The sequence below is a fragment of the Sciurus carolinensis genome, chromosome 4 (genome assembly GCF_902686445.1).
Source record: "Sciurus carolinensis chromosome 4, mSciCar1.2, whole genome shotgun sequence".
NCBI classification, from domain to species: Eukaryota; Metazoa; Chordata; class Mammalia; order Rodentia; family Sciuridae; genus Sciurus; species Sciurus carolinensis.
The window spans coordinates 91138646-91160492 of record NC_062216.1 but is presented as its reverse complement, the minus strand read 5'-3'; the positions used below and the strand labels follow the sequence as shown (position 1 = coordinate 91160492).

At 38.3% G+C, this 21847-nt stretch overlaps 1 protein-coding gene across 1 annotated transcript in view; it reads right to left on the bottom strand.

Moving 5' to 3' along the window:
* Positions 1-21847, bottom strand: part of Irag2 (inositol 1,4,5-triphosphate receptor associated 2) — a 130594-nt gene that overhangs the window by 77145 nt on the left and 31602 nt on the right. The window contains exons 3-12 of the mRNA XM_047549024.1: positions 17025-17205; positions 14728-14801; positions 14553-14631; positions 13324-13482; positions 9334-9451; positions 7315-7365; positions 4403-4480; positions 2265-2321; positions 964-1023; positions 808-872 (exon numbers count right to left, since the gene is read on the bottom strand). Of these exons, the coding sequence (XP_047404980.1) occupies positions 808-872; positions 964-1023; positions 2265-2321; positions 4403-4480; positions 7315-7365; positions 9334-9451; positions 13324-13482; positions 14553-14631; positions 14728-14801; positions 17025-17205 (922 nt within the window). The remainder of the gene's footprint in view (positions 1-807; positions 873-963; positions 1024-2264; positions 2322-4402; positions 4481-7314; positions 7366-9333; positions 9452-13323; positions 13483-14552; positions 14632-14727; positions 14802-17024; positions 17206-21847) is intronic.

Genomic DNA, 21847 nt, shown 5'->3' with positions numbered 1-21847 from the left:
AGTGACCCTAAGAAGTCCCAAACAAGTGGGTCACACTTAAATATTGAAACCAGCACCTTAAACCTAAATGTCACTAAAACATCTAGATTTCTGGTTTTCCTTCCATAGTCAGAAGCTGTAGACATATAACCTTAATATAAGGGGTCCATATAGCCTTGATAAAACCATCAGCTGGAGCTAGGCAGAGTGCCTGCCTCTGCCTTTTGTGGGGGCAATGCCCCTTTCTCACTGCTATTCACATACCACAGGTGTGTGCACTCACTCACTGGCTTTACTCACGTTTGTAATTTGAGTGCCTCCTATGGATCCTGGATCAGCATACTACACACTTTAGAAACAATGGTTATAACAGGGAATGATGTGTGTCAGGAAAGAGGTAAGAACAATTTACCAAACCTTTGGGAGGTAGTAGGGTCATGGAGGTAGAGTGTTTATAAATGGGATCAGTGCCCTTCTAAGACATCAGAGAGTTAGCTCTCTTTTCTCCATTGTGAAGATACAACAAATCAGCAGTCTGCAACCTGAAGGAAGGTCCTCACTAGTATCAACCCTGAAGCACCCTGACCTCAGACTTCCAGCCTCCAGAACCACAAGAAACAAGCGTTTGCTGAAGCCACCCAGTTCACAGTGCTTTCTTACAGCAACCCAAACTGACCAAGACAGTCAGGATGGTGGAGGAACACCCATGGAGAAAAGTAAAGGAGCATAAACAAGTGCTGAAGAAGAGTGGGGTGTGACGAAGCACTGCACGCAGCTCAGGGGACCATGGCCCAAGATGGAAGGCTGGCGAGAGTGAATCCTACTCACATGACGAGTTCCTGCTGCAAGTGCTGCAACTCTTGAGCCAGTTTATTTTTATCCCCTCGTAAATTCTGGAAGCAGAAATGTTAGGCCGTTTGTGTTATTCTAGTGGGTACTTGAATTCAACAGCCCTGCCTTGCAAGTTGTGAGATGGTGGCATACCTCTATCACACTTCCATACTCGGCGATGGTCAACTTCAGCTCTTCTATGCTTAAATCCTTCTGAGTGAATCAACAGAAAAAAAAAAAAAATGGGTCCACCAAATTGCATTAGATCATCAATGCAAACCAAAGAATTGTGAATACCAATCGTCATGAGATCTTCTATCCATCTTGCTATTTGAAGACAGAACCAGTCAATGTTTGTGATTAAAAAACACACAAGTAGGGGACAATAAGGCAACTATATTTTATATGTGTTGTGATGTTCTGTCTGGTTCAATGAAATCAAATCCTAAAAGGAGATTCTTAATTGTAATTATTGATGCCATTAAGGAAACAAACCTTTATTTGTAAGTGATCAATGAATTACCACATCATCCAACTTTATCCAGTTCAAACCATACCTCAATTAATGTCACTGTTCAATATCACAAGATCAGAAAGTCCAGATAGTAAGTGCCTAGTGATCTATCATTTTATCCAAAGGCTGGCATGGGACCTGGCACATGGGAAGTGCTCAATCAATACCTAATGAATGCTGGGCAGGAATGAAGAATGGTGGAAAGACCAGCGTCATGGAGGAACTGAGCAGCCACCACCACCAATGTCATTACATAGAAGACAGAGAACTCGCATGAAGAAGGTTAAAATTAGGGCAGTATCCCAGTCACAGGTAACAAGTTATGAACATCTCCTTTGAAACTTCATAATGTAGATGGGAAATAAAGAGTGACAAATATTACTCTTTCTTTACTTCCCTGTCTTAAGACTGTGCAAGTTTGTTTACTTAGGCTATGTGGTTCCTGTGTCTCTTAAAAACACATAACCAGCAACTTTGTTGACATCCTTTGTTACCAGATGAGCTATGGTCACAGGATATAAGGATAAAGAGAATACCTATTGATATATACTATCTATCAATCAACTTTGGTAGCAAATAATTTTGAAATATTCCTTTTCCCTAAAATGAATGGCTGCACACTCATCTGTGCTATTGTGAATCAAAACTGCCTCACCAGTATCTAACCAGGCACTGGTAGATTGACACACTGATATTGTTGCATATATGGGTCAATACTACCAGAGTTTAGAAAGGATTTGTTCATACTTAGCCCAGATAAAAAGCCATCCATATTCTTCACTCACAAACATTTTTGTGAAGTACTTTAGGAAAAGTCTTAAGACATAATAACAAAATCAGATCTTTTCATAGGGGTGAAGTTATACAAATGACCATCTCCCTCACAATTTGGAGAAAGTTAGTCAACCACACAGGATTCTCAGACGGAAGGGATACCAACCTTCTGCATACTTGCATCTTTATTAAGCAACACATTTTCATAGGTGTGCAATTGCATCTGAAAAGAAACAATTTAGGGAAGGCCATTGGGACTTTGTTTTGTGAAAAAGACAGTGCCATAAAATGATTTCAGTAAGGGAGACATGTTTCTGAAGCATCTTTAATGATGAGCATGTGTTTTTCACTTTACAACAAACTTCCACATCCAGCCTTACAACCCTAGAGGTAGGGGTCATTGACCTCACGTCACCAGAAAGGAAGCCAAAGTTCAGCACTATTTAGACTTGCCCAACGCCACAGTCAGCTGATCCCAGAATGTGAGTCCAAGCTTCAGAGAAGTGCCCTTCCCTCTGTTCCACACATGAGAGGATGTAAAAAGTCTACTTTTTTGGTGAAAATGAAAATCTAGATAGGACATGAAGAGATTCCATAAGGACATATAGAAAACTCTTAAAAACAATTGTATAATGTTCAAGATTTCTTTTAGCAAGGTAACTATGAAGAATATACCAATTTATTAAAACCAAAAGCAAACTTGTAGCATATACTTCTAAATATAATGGAATTGACAAATACATATAATGACTGAATTGAGAACCTGGAAAAATAACTGGCAAAGCCAAAAGCAGAATCACCATCCTGATTATATACTTCAAATTCTCTCTATAGTTCTAACAGTATTTTCACATAATCCTCCAAATTTTAAAAAATACACAAAAACTTGTGGAGTAGGTAAAGATATCCATTTAACAGGTGAGAAACTTGAGACAAGGAGGGTAACTATTTGCTTGATATAATAAAACTTTCAAGTAGAAAAGACAGGGTCTGAACCCATGTCTTTTGACTCTTTCTACTATTTATCACAGTTACATTTTCCAAGTAGCCATTCCTAATGTAGAATTAAATTTAATGTCAAAATTATAACAGCTATAATATATGCATTTGATATATATATATATTCTCACACACAAAATTTGGGTTTCTGCTAGAAAACTTGAAAATGACAGGAAATTGAAGTACATCAGTTTAGACATAAACGACAAACAATATTGCTCAAAAAAACTATTGAGATGATGACATATTCAAGAATTTATTGATAGATTCCTTCCATTTCCTGATAAGAATATATGGCAGATAACAAAAGTATGTACTAAGCAGACTTTATAGATATAAGATAGATATTTTTGTAAGGTACCATTTCTTAATTAGGGATAGATTCTTCCTATTTCTCATTTTCAGCATTAAGAATATACAATATCTGAAATCTTCCCCAACTTAGGGATTTTAAAAAACAGAAGCTATTAAATTAGAAAGCACACTATAGTTAAAAAGATAAGTAAGTGTTGGCAAGAAGGCAAAGTGTGCACCCTCATACAAGGCTGGGGAATGTAAAGTGGTCTGGCAGTTACTTAAAATGTTAAACACAGACTCACCATATGACCCAGTACTTCCACTCTTAAGTAAATAATAAAAGAGAAGTAAAAGTATGGTCAACAAACATGTACACAAATGTTTATAACAGCATGGCTCATTATAGTCCCAAAATGGAAATGGCTCAAATGTCCATCAACTGATGAACATATAAACAAAATATGATATATCCATACAACAGAATATTACTCAGCAATAAAAAATAGAGTACTTGACATATGGAGTACTGATAACATGGATTAACCTTAAAAACATTATATTAAGTGAAAGAAGCCAATCATAAAAGAACATACATTCTATGGATCCATTTATATATGAAATGTCCAGAGCAGAAAACTCTAAAGAGACAGAAAATAGATTTAGTGGTTGCCTAGGACTGAAATAACTGTAAAAAGGGTTTATTTTGGGGTGATGAAAATGTTTAAGCTTACTTTTGCTTATGGTTATACAACTCCGAATATACTAAAAACCATTGACATGTATACTTCAAGTGGATGAATTCTGTGGTACATGAATTATATAACAGTAACGCTGTTGCCAAAAAATGAAAAAACGAAACTGCCTTTTTTAGAATTCAGACATTTCAAGAAGCACAAATTTCAGAACTTATAACCACAGGTTATCGTGTCTTTGAGTCACATACACCCGCATAGAATAATATTGGTTTGACAGAAGAAAATATTTTACCAGTATTTGAGAAGTGCTTACTTGATGCTCTGTCTCAGTTTTAGACAATTCCTCAATCTTCTTTTCCAGTCTATCTATATCCATAATGTTCTTAATATTCTAATGTAAAAGAAGATGGCATTCTTAGATTTGGCACCAAGGAAAATAAGAGAATCACAATCAGTATCTTTTACCAGGTGGTACTTTCACCTTTAGCATTGTAATCCATCTAAAACTAGAGACAAAAGCTGAGGTTCTCCAGAGACAGCATGATCCTTTGAACACGACCATCCTGGAGAACTCTCAGAAGTGCATTTTTATCCGCCACTCCACCTCAGTCGCTCACTCTCATAGTCATAGCTTCAAACTTGTTATTGGCAGTTACCCATGACCTTGTGATGCTTGATTGAAGTACCTCACTCTTCAACTGCCACCTCTGTCCTTCCAGATTACCTTCTCCAGCACCAACAAACCTTCAATCCCCATTGGAACCTGCTACCCATTAATCCTACTGCCTTTTCATTATCCTTCAAATGTTCCATGAACTTATAACCTCTACCAAATTTAAATTCTTCCACAATCATTATAATCCCTACTTTCCACATGCCTCAGTTCCCTTGCCCATCCCTTGGGTCTTAGTATTAAATGAGCTTGCCACCCATCTGAGGCCAACACCTTTCAGATAAATATGGCAAAAGAATGAATCAATCGGCTGTTCAAAATTTAAGTTCATGACCTTTAGCCTCCATGTTTCCTGGTGATCAAATCATATAACCCTGGTATATTCACACTGCCATTTGCTGAAATCAAGGGTTAGCAAATAACGGCCACCACCCATCCCCCAAAGGCCAAGTCTAGCTGATCACTTTTCTATAAATAAAGTTTCATTCGTACACAGCTCTGCCATTTGTTTACATATTGTCTATAGCTGCTTTCACAGTAACACAGGCAGAGGTGAGTAATGGACAAAGGCCCTCAGAAAGCAAAGTCTAAAAATACTCTCTGGTCCTCTATTTAAAAAAAAAAAAAAAAAAATTCCAACCCCAGGGTATTTTATCCCTTCTCTTTCCTTAAATTTCCAATAACTCCTCCAACATCCTCCCTCTCAGGGAATGATTTTGCTTTTTATTTCACTGAGACATTAGAAATAATCAGGAGACAGTTTCTCTATTTCCTGAATACACAATAAATATCTGTGGCTACATTATAAAGCATTTCCTGATTTGAACACTTCTGGCCTACCCCACGGTTACTGCTTCAATCGAAGACCCCCACCAGCCTTGACTGGATCACTTCAAGCCTCATAATTAGTTTTCTGGCTTTTTTCTTTGCCCCACTACAATAGATTAGAGACCCAGCAGCCAGAATTATGGTCTTAAAACAAACTAGATTATGTTTATTTACTCAAAACCCTCCAATGATTGCCATCTCTGTGTTTATAAAAAAATTTTTTTTAAGTAATAAAATAAAAGCCAGAGTCCTTACAGTGCCAGCATAAGGCCCCGTGGGTCTGGCTCCCTGCAGCTCTCTGCCACAACTCTGCTCCAGACACACTGGTCTTGCTGCCCCTCCAAAATAGCAGGCAGGCTGCAGCCTCCCTACTTGGAGACTATGTTGCTTCCTCTGCCTGGAATGTTTTCACAGATAAGCCTCCTTTCCAGTTTTTAACCAAAGCATTAATTTTGCAATGCTGCTTCTACTGAGCATCTAGTTTAAATTGCATTCCTCTCTCCCTCAATTCTGTTTGCCTTTCTTTCTCCATACAGAAATTGTCAAAGACACAAGTTCTTGAGCTATTTTGCTTAAGTCCGTATACTCAGCACTTTGAATGAAACATACCCATAGAAGACTCCCAATACCTATGTGGTGAATGAATGTGGGCCACTACCCAAACCATTTTTGCTGTTATTCTTCATAATGTCACAGATTTTTGCCTCCTAAAGGAACCTTTATAGGCAGGGTCATTTGTATGAATATCCTGGTATAGATCAACAGTTGCAATGCAATCTCATGAGGAAGAGGTTTAAATCTTCCATCTCAATCCTAAACTGGTTTGGTACAATTCTTCAATGCTGTCACTCATTTAGGTACAATAAGATAAACCTCTTACATTAGGAATGTAACAGGAAAGTACTAGTTTCACAAATGCCTGGCCTTGTAGGTATAACATTTCTGAAAGTGATATAGGATTCTTTACAGTCTTATTATTCTTTTGCAACCTATTATGAATTTGTTTAATATCCACATGGTTTATATTTTTACTCTCCAGATAGATTCAGCATGGCTTAATAAATGTTTGACAGCCTCATATAAAGCCAAAACAAAAAATTTATGTAATACCTGATATTAAAAAGATATCTAGATGGAATTTTCCCCTGTAAAATAGTAATTTACTAGTTATCTGTTCTTTCACTGCTTTAACTCTTTTGCTTAAAAACACATATTTTAATGAACTATACTTTTTTCCAGAGATTATACTAATACTTCCCAACATATGTACTGTACATATAAATGGCTTCACATCAATTATCTCCAAAACAAGCCTGTGGAATAAGTATTTTTAGTCCAGAAAAGACAGTTTTCCCCAGGCAGTGCTTTCAGTGAATTTAAGATCTAGACTCCAGAATCTTTCCACCTCATTCAAGGTAATAAAAATTTAGAAAAACCCAAGCTTTCCTTCTTGATTTGGATTTTAAGGTGAGTTCATTTCATTCTACCTTAAATCTGAATTTCTTAAATCCCACTTCTCCAAGTTTAATTACAAAAGTAATAAGACACCTCTGTCTTAACATGAAAATCCTTCCACTTTTCTCCACTTGTAATTAGACATATTACCCCACTTTTTGGCCCAGAGGGACCTGAAGACATGATTTTTATTTAACTCATGGCAATAACCCATGAGCATTTGATTTCCATATGTTTACCTATGCCTGTGTTTAATGATTTCAACACACCTCTTCCTGTAGAATCTTGATCTTAAGAATCAAAGCCCGGTTTTCTGTCTCCTGAAAAAAAAAAATGTAAATATTTAAGAGTTTTATAAAAATTCCACATACTTACCTCCAAGACTATTAACATTATGTTCCTTTATCAACTTTAAATGTGGTATTCATATGTCACAACTGAGCCTAGTCTAAAAATATGGGGTTAAGCCTTGGCTTGCAGTTTCTTAAAGAACTGAAAGAAGTCACTCTTCTCCCTAATTCGTTGGAATAGCAGTTGAGAAAAAGATGAAAAACTATAAAAGGAACAACCTGGCTTCTTTCCCTGCTACTTTAGCACCAGCCATTTATGATAGATAGCTGCCAACACAACTAGTTAAATTGCACCTTGAAACCACAATGAGTTTCAGCTTCCTATCTGAAGCTATAGATATTTCCAGATTCAATGTTACCACAACATGCGGACATCAGGAACTTCTATAATTAACACCCTCAAATTCAGAAGCATCAGAAGGAAAACTATTTGAGGACAGTATATTTATAAAATGTTAACAGTAAATCTTGTGGGTACGTTAAGGTAAGGATTTTATGGAATTTTATTCTTTCTTTGTTAACATGCATTTCTTTATTTATAAAAATAAAGTGAACAAGTATTGCCTTTATAACAAGGGAAGAACATCTCAGGCTAGGATTTCACCGACATCAGAACACAGGAACACATATGCATGCACACCATGTATTTGGTATAAGATTGGAGCTCAATTCTATACCATTTATTACACACTCGACTTTGAGCAATCAAAATGCACCTGAACTTTTATCACTTTAGTAAATTTTTAAAAGATATAAAGATATAGCAACTTCTTTTGCTATCTCTCAGAATTTCTATGATTAGCAATGAGGTAAAATAGTAAAATTTATTTCAACATTATAAAACACTATAAAATACAAAGAATTAGGATTTTATATCTAGGACTCTGCATCTTTACCAGTAGTAGTTAACATTCATGGACCCCAGAACAACAGGATATTATGGTACATGTGTTAAGCTTATCAATCCCTCCTAGCCCTAGGGTAGGTAGGGTAGTCACCTCCATGTATCTAGGGGGACCCTGAGGCTTAGGTTAGTTCCATGGATTGCCTGGAGTCACACAGTCCTTGGAGTTGGGGCTTGAACACTCCCCAGGGGGGCTCTTGATCATTTCCCCATGATGCCTTGGCTTAGGAGCTCCCCAGTGGTCCCATACTGTCTTCCCTAGAAGGCACTCAGACTTTCACAGTCACAAAGCATATGATACTCATTGAATCTGGTCCTCACATCTTCCTACTAGGACAAGAGCTCAGATAAATGAAGCAGTGCTTGTTATGGGAGGTCACAAGTATCTGATCAGTCTGAAAACCAAGCATCCCAATGACTTACAGACTCTAAAAACCGCTTTTCAACAAATAGGTAAGAACTAATAAGCCTGAGTGACTTTCAGCTGCCTTTACTATCATCAGTAATGCTAGAATTTATCAGGATTTTGAAGATTATCACCAGTGCTAACATTCTCAGTAAAAACACTCATTTCTCTGGCATCTGAGCTAAAGTTTAGTCTGAATGACTTCTTGATCTGAAAATACGGGACTGTGCTTATTTAGTGGAAGGAAGGACTTACGAAGTTTCTCACTAACCTGGAAGTCCTGAGAGAACTAAGAAAAAGGTGAAAGTTTGGCAGAATGTTTAATTCAACCTTTTTTGTGTTGTTAAAGTTTTATTTTGATATCAGATATTTATGAACTCCCCATCAGCCTCGGGAGACATTCTAGAGATTATCTAGATCTTTACAACCCATTATGAACATGATAGACACTTGTAAAGAAATTTAATCTTGATTGAAAAGAAAAGCAATTTTTAATCCTACTTGCCTATACTTTCCTAAGATTTCACCAGTGATTTATCAGCTTATTGTCTTCTCATTTTTGCCCCAAACTATCTTGAATTTCAGTTATATAAACTATATACCAATTTCACAGTACTTGATGACTTACTAATTGTTTTTTCTGGGCTAAAATTAAGGTCTTCTGCTCTTCTGATGCACTCATACTAATTTTCAGTTCCTCCAGTTCTTCTTTTAACAGACTTGTTCTCATAACAGCTTGGTGGGCACTGTGGGGGTGGGGGAAAGGCAATGAGCAAAGCCTCAAATATAACCGTCAAAGGTACCAAGGAAAGTCAAGAACTAATTTTGGACCAAGCTGAAAACCACAAAAGACTTAAATCAGATGTCCACAGTCGTAAAAATACACCTAATTGTTCAGTACTTGGAAAAGCAAGGAAATCGGAAAGCGTGTAATGGGGGAGGGGGAATAGAGGGAATATAAATATATCCCTGAAACTAAAGATTTAGAGAATTCCTTTGAAATCCATCATTGGCTGAACAGCAAGTTTCTTTCCTACTACTAAATAGTTGTAATATTAGTTAACACAATTTTATGAGTATTTACTGAATACTACATTTCAGGTGTTGTACCCTGTATGAGGGCTAACATGAAAGACAAGAGAGACATGATCTTTGTCCTTAGCGAGCTTACATACCTTAATGGAGGTGAACAGCTAAACAAACACTCACAACTAGTCTCTACATGCTATATTCCACAGAAAAGTTCATTAGGGCATTTTTCATAATAGCAAAAATTGGAAACAACCTAGATGATCACCACCAGGAAACAGATTTAAATGAATGCTGGCAATCCATGCCATGAAATCACCCATTCATATGTCTCATCCAATTGTAAACTATTCTCTGAGGGCCTCAAAGAAGGTATAATATTTTCCTTCCTAAGAAATTGCATTGATAGCTCAACTAGGGAACCAACCTAGGTGCCCTTCAACAGATGAATGGATAAAAAAATTGTGAGAAAAAAAGAGGTCATGGTATATATGCACGCAATGGACTACTACTAAGCCTTAAAGAAGAATGAAATTATGGCACTTGCCAGTATATGGATGGAGCTGGAGAAGATCATGCTAAGTGAAATAAGCCAATGCCAAATAACCAGAGATCGGATATTTTCTCCGATATGCAGATGCTAACTTACAATAAGGGGGAGGGCTAGGGAAGAATAGATGTACTTTGAATTAGAGGGGAGTGAAGGGTGGGGAGGGGGTATGGGCATAGAAATGATAGTAGAATGAATCCGACATTATTACCCTATGTGCATATATGATTATATGACCAGTGAAACTCTACATTCTGTACAAGCAGAAAAATGAGAAAAGTTATACTCCATTTAAATATGATGTGTCAAAATATATTCTCCTGTCATGTATAACTGATTAGAACAAAAAATAAAAATAAAAGAATTGCATGGATCATTTAGTAAATTATGGAGCTCTAAATCTGTGCCAGGTATTATGCGGGATACTAAAGAAGGAAAAAGTGTACCCAGCCATGTGAATGTTCCCTCACCGAGTTTATAGTATACTAGGATAAACAGTTACAATTACTGTGCAACGCAATAAGAACCAGGGCTGGAGTGGACCCAATTTCTGTGGGCACTGCATAGAATGCAGATAACTTAGCCAGTGAAAGAGTGTACGTTGCACACAAGCAAAAGTTCATCAGGGGTCTACAGGCAGGCAGATATTGGTGCAGTATAAAGTAGAAATGGGGAGTGGAGGCTAGGTAGCAGAGCCCCATCATAACAGGCTTTGTGAACTGGTGAAGGGATTTAGATTTTTATCCTAATTGCAGTAGGGATCCATCAAGTGTTTACAGCAGAGGCATGATGTGGTTAAACTGGCATCTGCAAAGAACATCCCTGCCAGCATGACACATCTTACAGAAGACAAGAAGCCCAGTCAGGAGGCTGTTGTAGTGATTCAGGTGAAAGAAAACTGACTTGAATTAAGTGGTAGATGTAAGACTGGACAGACGTCAATCTTTTGAGAACTACAAAGTCAGTAATATTAACTGAGTCTCTTATTGTAAGAGGGAAGATTGGGGGAGGAAAAAATTAAAGAATGGTTTCTGGCATTTTGGCAACATCCAATATCAAAAATAAGCTGTGAAAGGCCAAGGAACAAGGCTGTTTGTAAAGGCTTAGAGGAAGGAGAAAAGCGCTGATACTAGGCTCGATTTAACAATGACTGACTGCTGCCAGATTCTCCGGTCTGTCTGTTCATTCTGAGTTATTTGAATCCTTTCTAACCTGTTTCTTGATCGTGCAAGTTAATCACAATCAGTTTCTAGTGCTTGCAACCAAAACTCTGAGTGGTACACTCCTCCAAAGCATAAGTTTTTCCTTTTAAGAAAGCAAATTTGAATTATATATAGATGAATAAAGTAAACAAGCCAGCTGTGGAGAGAACTTGAGGTAATTATTTACATACATACATACACAGAGTGTATACACATGTATACATGCACACACACATACATCAGTATTCTCGTCCTCAAAAACTTTGACCTGATCTAGTCCAGCCTGGTCAAAAAATTTTTTTAATTATTATTTTTTTATTTTTTACAGACTGCATTTTGATTCTTTGTACACAAATGGGGTACATCATTTCGTTTCAATGGTTGTGCACAATGTAGGTTCATACCATTCGTGTAATCATACATGTACATAGGGTAATGATGTCTGTCTCATTCCACCATTTTTCATACTCCCTCTCTCTCATTTCCTTCTACATAATCTAAAGTTCCTCCATTCTTCTCTCACTCCCCAGCCGCCTAACCCCCATTCTATATCATCATCTGCTTATCAGGGAAAACATTCGGACTTTGGTTTTTTAGGTTGACTTATTTCACTTAGCATGATACGCTCTAATTCCATCCATTTTGTCCTTCAACAGATGAATGGTCAAAACTTTTGAGAGTGTTGAGAGTGAGAATAACTATGGCTGGAGTATTTTATTTTCATTCCAAGTTAACCTAGAATTTTGCTGTTCAAAAATTTAGCACCTACAACTGTAAACATAAGTCTTTGCAAGAGGTTTGTTGCTTTTCTCCTGACCATCAAGCATGACTCCCAACCCATGTTACCAGTGTTCAACACTTTTTCCAGTACGTCTCTTATGTTCTTTGCCCTTTTTATCTTAAGTCAAGCAACAAGTTTTCATGTCTTATCTTTCTAGGCTGTAGGAACCTGAGGGTACATTTTAAGCCTGGATCACCCAGGAATCCCTCATGGTATTTAGTGCAGGACTTTGCATAAAGTAAGATTATAACTGACAGATAGAATGGTTCGGACAAATGCACACTTGGTTCATAAGTCTACTGGTCTTAGAAAACATTGTCTCAGATGATATCAATAATAGAACATTATTGCTAGAAATGACCAGACAAATATCTCTGGTGGGAATGTAAAATGGAATACTTTCAATGCAAAACAGATTGGTGACTTCTTGAAATGCTAAATATAGGTAACTACATGCCTCAGTAAATTCCACTCCTACACATAGACCAAAGAGAACTAAAAACATAAGTATACACAGAAATCTGTACACAGATGTTCATGGCCATTTTAGTCATAATAACCAAAAAGTGTAAGTAAGTCCATCATCTGAAGAATGGATAAAAAATGTGGTACATCTGTAAAATAGAAGAATATTCTGCCATGAGAGGGCCTGAAGCAGCAATACCACCAGAACATGAATGAACCTGGGAAGTTTTACGCCAAGTCAAAGAAGCCAGACATAAAAGGTCACACGTATGAGTTAATAATTCCATTTATGTGAAATGTCCAGTAGGACAGAGACACAGAGTAGATTTATAGTGGCTGGGGCTGAGGAAGGGGGAGAGGAAATAGGAGTGGCTGCTAATGGGTGTTGGGTTTCTTTTCTGAGTGTTGAAAATGACCTTGAATTAGATAATAGTAATGAACGCACAACCTTCTGAATATGCAGAAAACCCAGAATTGTACACTTTTAATAGATGAGTTTTATGCCTTGTGAATTTTATATCAATAAAAGATTGAAAACACAGAAAACCAAAAGCCCCCAGTATGACCCCCCCACAACCCGCTGTGACCCACCTTTTTATCTGAAGACGCAACTCAGTGCAATCATCTGCTAACTGGCTGTTAGCCTCTTCCAAGGTTTCTAATGCCAACTTAAACCTCTGATTTTCCACTTCCAATTTCTGTTTGTTGAAATGCAGGTCTGCTACATAGGTGATGAAGTCAGACATCTCTCTGCAGGTGAAAGAATGAGGATAATCCTCAACATCTCTCTTGTCTTCCCATCAGAAATAAGGCATATGGTTAAGCCCAAACAGATTTAAATGTTCTTATGAAATCGTCTACCCTCAAAAATACCATTATCACGAATGTAGTTACTCATACAACAAGTATTTAGTCAAATATTTATATTCTGATAACATCAGAAATTTGTCCAGAATTGTCAGGTAGTCAGTATTTGCCATTTGTGAAATCAGCTTCCACAACTTTCTTTCTTTCCATCTCCCTGCCAACATTTGCCTCCCTCTACCCCAAAGCATTTGTTTCCGCCTGGGATATGGAAGATCCTGAACTTTTAAAATGCAATACTCCTTCAAAGGATCTCAGTAGGTTTCAGTAGGCCTTTAACTAGGAAAAAAATTCCTAGATCTTACATGTGCAACCTGTAACCACAGTGTAGTACTTGTCTTTCCCATTATTTTGTTAATGTATGTTTCGCTCTTGCCCTCAGCATCAGCTCCTAATCCTTTAAAAACTGTGGACTGCATGTTCCATGGAATGCCAGTCCTCCTCTTTCTCTTTGCTATCTTTTCTCAGTTCTTAGAAAGGCTAGATAAATGGTTCCTACTCCACATTTTTGTTGGATAAAATAAGGGAGAGACAGGAACACCTCTTTAATAAGTAAGATTCACATATTCAGTGAAAAATAAAATTGCCCACACATGTCTAAAGTGTATTAAAGGATTGCTTTAAAAATAATCCCCAAAAGAACTTGAGGTTAGTGTCATAACTATACTTCAAATGGGACTTGTTTTTTATGGAAAACCTATGAAGTTAATGGAGAAGGCTTTCATGAGTGGGCAAATGGTAGTTTTGGATTACTAGTCTTAAAAGAATTCATGTTTCTAGTGAAATTGGTTCTAATGCAGATGGTTTAGCATTGTTTAAAATTTTTTTAAGTTAATTATTTTAGCTTTCCTGAAAAAATAAGAGTTAAGTGACTTTAAGTAAAAATGGGCATCTATGAAATAAATAAGAAAATAAGTAAAGTTGAGGCACTTCAAAAGCATCATAAGAACACTTACAAGATTCCACTGGACAAGCCTCCACCCAGACCCTCAAAGCTTCCAGGTATGGAATCTGTTGTATCTCTGGTCATCTTAACTGAAATATACAAGAGAGTTAACAAAAAGTCCATTTTCTCTAATCCACAAGAAAGTAGCAGAACGATCCTGAAGAAACATATCCACATTCACCCACCTGAATTCGTACTGCCCTGTTGTTCAAAAACAGAGTCATCCGTGATGCTACTTAATCTGCTCTTCACTCCTCCCCTGTATCCAAAAAACAAAACCAGCGAGCTAGCATCCTGTCAGACCAAAGTTTTGTTCATTTTTTTAAGACGTGCTCTGTCCCTTTCTATGCAGCTTTTTTTTTCCCCCTGAGTTTTAAAATCATCTATTCATTTAATTACTTAGTGCCCAATATTGTAGTTAGGGTGATATAAAAGAAGCAGAAGGCATTATCTCCAGAATCCACAAACTTTTAATCAGATGTGGAGGGGGAAAAAAAAAAAATTAAACATGTCCACAGAGATAGGCAGGTGACAGCAACAGCATATGGTTGGGGAATGAGAATGTCCTCGAAGGAGGATGTTGGCAGAGCCTCCAGTGATAAATGGAGACTTGTGGAGGCAGCGAGCTCACAGGCCTTAATAGATTTGGCTGGAGACACACAGACAAGCAGTTCTCTGGGCTACATCCTGGTCATTGTCCTTTATCACAGAATCAGGTAGAACCTACACTTAGTGTACTTGGGACATTGTTCTTGAAAACTGGGGAACCCTCTGTTCAGGCCTCTGCCTAGTACACAAGCTCCAGCTTTAACCCCCCGAAACATCAAATTTTCAAACATTTCCTTTCAAAGAATCCTTATATTGTGTTTTTTTTTACTAAGTCTTTCTAAGCACCAGATTCCTTTGCCTCCATCTCTGAAGAAGTCACAAAATTTTCTGAATTTGTCCCTACATCGCATTGTTTTTCAGTGTGAGATGTCTGATAGAAGGTCAGGCAAAACTCAGCTGACTATTCCCAAGGGCACAGCCATCATCTTTTCTGAATTTCTGCTCTTATATTTTTGTATTAATGCCCTCCAAGGTTTTCTTTTAAAATTTGTTACAAAAATAAAAGTTACTTTTGCTATCATCTGTTTTATACATGAGTTACTGATATTTTCATCATATAATCAAACCTACATATTTCAGAAACATTAGAAAATTCTTGAGAACAAAAATTTTAAATTCATGCAGAAACAATCCTATGTCTTCATATTCTAACATTATATGAATAGTTGTATTTAAGAAAAATGTAATCATGCTGCATATACAGATCTATGTTTTATTATTTGAAATAAATCCATATGGCTATTTCTCTTGACAAATATTAATCAAATTATAATTTTGAATGATTATTTAGAATTTCAGTGTGTGGAACTCTAATATATTTATCTACTACTCGATTTTTAAATATTTAGGTTGCTTCTATTTATCATTATCATAAATAACCTGTCAATACATATTAAAGCACTTGGTTTATTTTTTTATCACATTTCATTACCAACACAAGAGTTCATATTTTAAGAGTTTGATACACATTTTGAATTGCTTTTTAAAAACTGTTCCAACTTGCACTTCTCCCAACAATGCATGAAAGGGTTTATTCTCCCTACTCACACCATGAAACAAAGTTATCCTTTTAAATCTTTGTTAAATTGATGGGCAAAATTGTATATACTTATCTTGGTTTTATTATTAATCTGTGTATGGCAGATAATATTTTAGTCGTATTTTCTTAAGTCTTTACCAGAAATCTAGCAAGTATTGCTACTTTTTGGTTTTGAAGGGTTTTGAAGGGTTTGTTGTTGTTTTGTAGGGTTTTGTTGTTGTTTGTTTGTTTTTTGTTAAAGCTGGAGATTGGTGGCTAGGAGGAGCAGCAGCTTGGCTTCCTGAAAAAGCAAATACACTTCTCTAGTATGTGCCAGGGCATCTGAGTCATGGGTACCATTCTCTTTGTCACCTTCTTTTCCTACCCCACTGTCCCTTCCTTTTCCCTTTAGCCTTCCTGAATCTACATCCCTACTGCCCTAAAAGAAAGTCCACTCTTGCATGTCCTGGAGATTTCATTGTATCAATAATTCACTTGGCTCCCATGTCAGCTCAATTCTGAGTGAGAATACAGTATGAGCTGCCCATCAGTCACAATAAAGGAACAATATCAATCAGAATTAGCATATTAAAACAGTGCTCCTCAGAGGCTGCTCATCCCAGCAGCAACAGCAATTTTACCTGGAAACTTGCTAGGACACAAATCATCAGGCTTTGCCACAAAGATACCAAATCCTGGTGATGGTGCCCAACTATCAGCTTAACATCTTTCAGGAGATTCTAAAAGCATCAGATTATAGTATTTCCACTGACACAGAAAACAATGATTAGCCACCAATTATAATAGATTGTTAAAACAGAACCTTTAAACACACTCTGCTGGAACTCTGATTACCATTCATTTCTATGCAAAGCCATCCATTCTTTCATGATGGCATGGAATGTTTCCAGATCCACCTGTGGGTCTCTCTTTTCAGGATCGAGCATGCTCCATAACTCTTCAAGGCTCATGTCTTCAGAATCTTGGCTAGTTGTTTGTTGCAAGTAATCTATTATTTTGCTCACTCCTACTGAGCCTTAGGAAGAAGAAAGGCAAGTTAGTTTTGAAAGATGGGAAAAGATTCATTTTAGTGAATGGGATGTTGAAATCTTTTAGGCCCCTTGCACCTTAGAAATACGTCATATAACCCTGTAAAGCAGGTCCATACAGAGGAAAGATCACTGGTCTTCGGTGGGAGTCAAATGGGCCTAGTGTCAAATTTTGATTCTGGAAATTACTAGCTATGTGACTGGAAAATTTCTTCTCTCTCAGTGCCTCAGTCTCTCATCTGTGAAATTAGGATAAAGACACTGATCATACAGAGTTATTGTGAGGCTTAAATATTGATAATATATGCAGTTAATAATTACAAAGTGAGCAAAATCCTGATTTTTTTTTTTCTATTTCCTGAGAAGGCATTCAGTGAAGGAAAATTTCTACTAGATAAAATTTCACTTTAAAGTAAAAACTTTGACTTTGGTGGGGGCAAGTTATTCTTAAATGAATTCTATCATCACAATAGAAATTGAAATCATTCAATTGTTAGTAACTGACACACCAATCTTCTTTAAACATAAGACTTCTCTCTTATTTCAATCCAAGGCCTGCCTTTGGCTAAATGTTGGCAAGAGGGAAAAATAAGCAGAAGGTTGACAAATTACAGGATTGAAGATTCTTCCCTTGAGGAAGTGTAGATGGTGACCTACAGGAAAATGTCTTATGAAGGAGAAAATTGTAAAGGAAACAATACATTAATTGGAAATATTAATTTAATGTAACAAGTTATTCAGATGTGATAGGAAGTATTAGAAACTGAAATAAGATTGCTGTCAGTTGGAATATGACATGTCCTAATAAGCTCATGTGTTAGAAACATGACTCCAAATGCAATGTTGGGGCTGGGGATATAGCTCAGTTGGTAAAGTGCTTGCCTTGCATGAACAAGGCCCTGGGTTCAATCCCCAGCACTACACACACAAAACAAACACACAAATGCAGCAATGTTCCCAGGCCAAATGATTATGGAAGCTGTAACTTAATCAGTGGATTAATCCATTTTAATTTGAATGGACTCCTGGGTATTAACTGTAGGCAGATGGGACTTGGCTAGAGGAATTAGGTCACTGGGGGTGTGCCCTTGGGGGCACATCTTGTCTGTGGCTCCCCACCCTTCTACTTCTGAACTGCCATGAGCTGAGCAGCTTTCTTCTGCCGCCCTTCTGCCATGATGTTCAACCTCACTTCAGGTCCAGAGCAATGGAATCTGTTGGCCATTGACTGGATCTCTGAAACCATGAGCCAAAATAAACTTTTTCTCCTCTTACATTTTTCTTGCCAGACATTTTGGTCACAGTGATGATAATCTAACAATTGCTAATGCAAATTTGAGAGATGATTTTATTCCTTATTTGTAGAATTGGGGGTAAAAACCTAGAATGCCAACAAGAATACCTTTACATCATTTTCCTCTACTAAAACACTAAACCTTCTATCCTCAAAACTGAAAAGAGGGCTGGGGATATAGCTCAGTCGGTAGAGTGCTTGCCTCGCAAACACAAAGCCCTGGGTTCGATCCCCAGCACCACAAAAAAAAAAAAAAAAAAACTGAAAATATGTTTGAACATTTAGTCAAACATTGGCATTTCTGTGATGGTGTGTTTTTGGACAAGAATAATATTTAAACCTATAGATTAAGAAAAACAGATAGTTCTCCCTAATGAAGGTGGAGCCTTATCCAATCCCTTGAAGGCCTTAATAGAAACAAAAATACCTGCTCTCCCCAGAGTATGAGAAAATGCCTTCAAATTGGGACACTGGTTTGTTTTTTCTGCCTTTGGATTCAAACTAAAATATTAGCTCTTCCTTCCTCTTAAACCTGCCAGTTTTTAGACTAGAGCTATACCATCAGCTCTGCTAGTTCTCAGACCTTCAAACTTGAACCTAGCTATTATGACCTGAAGTGTCTCTCTTGAGCCTCCAGATTTATGATTCATGCTTCAGATTTTGGGTCTTACCAGTCTCCATAACTGCATGACTCAATTTCTAATAAGTATATATGATTCCTTATTTTCTTCAGAGAAATAATTCTTTAAACCATGTAAAAGCAGGTTCTCTGGGTACATATAAGCCCCACTATAAGTATATATGTAAATAATTTGCTGTAAGAAATGTTCATATGGTATTGTTTATAGTAGAGAAAAAATAATAATATCCAGTTGAGGTGGATTGGTTAAATGCATTGTAAAAGTATAAGAAAATTTGTTATTAGGAGAATCAGATGGATAAACAGGCACCCAGCACTCACCTCTTCTACAAAGTAACACAGGTATGGTGGCATTTTGAGAGAAGTAACTATGCAAGAATGCTGGAAACCAGAAGTGACTAGAATCTTGCAAAATTCAGAGAACTGGGACAACAGCAAAGATAGAAAAACAAAATACCACACAGGTTACATAGATTGTCCCAGTTCTCTGGAAGGAAGAGGGAGAATTTCCCCTCTGCAGGGGTAAGAGTAAGAAGAGTTAAAAACATGACTGTCAGTGTGATACTGGCAATCCCTGCTGCTCAAAAATTTTGCAACCTCCACAGGCTTGTAGCCCACTTAGACAAGTAACCTGAAATCTGCATAGTAGCCTTGCTTTGAAAAAGAATTTCATATCACCTCCCAGAGAACCCTCAGGGTGCTACAGGCAGAGACCATACAAGGGACATATGAATTTGGACAGCATTAGGGGTCAGAAACCTCTGCTTATTCCCATCTCTGAGACCCCACAGACATTCCACTGCACTGGCTCATCAGGTTGCTATCTCATGTACCAAATGGGCCCAGCAGAGTGAATCTGCCCCGGGCCTCCTGGGTGCCCTGCACTGTAGGGAATGGGTGTTGTGACATGGAAAGGAATGGAGGGGATATCAGGGTGTTTGCCCTCTTAGGTGCCTATTACTGACAGGCAAGGAGGGAACACCATGGTTCCTGCTGCTGGTTAACTCAGGGGTGTACTGAATGGGCTTTGAGGAACTCCAAGGATTCAAGCATGCACAGTCAAAGGAAGCACAGAGAGCAACTATAACCAGCTCCATCCAAGGTCCTGCTCCCAGAGTGGTATTACCAACAAAGCAGCAGAGAAGAACACCATGATTCCTGCTGCCACCCCACCCTGCATCCTTTCTGATCACACAGTTTTCTCATGTGAGCCCCACAGAGGGGGTGCTCTGGTTCCCAACACCACCTCTCCCCATGTGGCATGTGGGCCCACACCACTTCTGATCAGAGGACAAGTTCTTCAAGCTCCACAATACTGCCAGTGCTGCCAGTGCCAGAAGCCCTTGCTAACAGCATAATGCATCAACAGTGCCCAATGAAACCCTGTCACTCAACAGGGGTCACCACCCATTGTAGGATCAGGCATGGAAGGAGTACCACCCATATTCTGCTGACTACACCACACCTGCCTGAACACTAGAATGTCCTCAGTCTTACATGGCCCACAGAGACAGTGGGTTTCAACTCTGCCGTAGTATGCCCTGCACCCAGAGTCACTAATCACAGCCAAAGACACTACAGAAAGACTACACTAAGGTGCCCAGTTAGAATAGAAACAATATTGCATACCAAACTATCGCGTTCCCTCTGGCCGCAGAGAGAGACACGACAAACGTCTGAAGCTTTGGAAGTTTATTGTGCACAGTCTTCCTTTCTTTCCCTCTTTTCTATCCCCTTCTCTCTTTTATTTCTCTCGCTCTCTTTCCCTCTACCTAACTCTCGCCTGCTCCGGTCGCTCCGCTTCTCCCGCTCGGCTCACGCCTACTTCGGCCGCTCCGCTTCTCCCGCTGGCTCACGTCCTCGCTCGCACTCTTCTTCCTCGCTTCTACTCCTACTCTCAGCTTCTTCTTCTCTCAGCTTCTTCTTACTCCCAGCTTCAGCTTCAGCAGCCGCTTACTCCCCACCCACCAAGCTTATGTACACTTCAACCAATCAGGGGAGAGCACACGAGGTAAACGCGCGGACAGCTGCAGGCATAGAATAGGTACACGAGGGGGGCATGCTCTAGTCACATCGTTAACTAGCCAATCATTGGAATTCGCTGGTTGTTTACTATATAGCTGGCCGCTTTTGGCTCAGCGCCAGGCGCCATCTTGACCGTGCTCAAGGCTGGGGGTCCCGGGAACCCCGACACCAAACTGACACCCCAAGATACATCTTCAGGAGAAAGCCACTTAGAAGGGTCACCCCAAGTGGCAGATTATGTACAAATCTCAACACAGGAGACCAAAAATATGAAAAAAATACAAGGTAATATGATGCCTTCGAGAGAACATAACAACTCTCTAACAACAGAGCCCAAAGAAACTGAAATGGATGGAATCCCTCACAATAAGTTAAAAGGAATTGAGAAGACTTTTTTTAAACAGGGTCTCACTAATGTTGCCCAGGCTGGCCTTGAACTACCTGGGCTCAAATGATTCTCCTGAGGGGCTGGAAATACAGGTGCAGCACCACCAAACATAGCTCGTTGTGGGGGGCACATGGGGGATATCAAGATGGCAGAGAAGAAGTCATCCAAGAGTTCCAAATCCTCCAGAGTTCAGAATTGGAAACAGCTGGAGAACAGCTTTGTGGCAAGGTGGATAAATAAGGGAATGCATTAAGACTCAATATTAGACTGAGAGACTTGGAG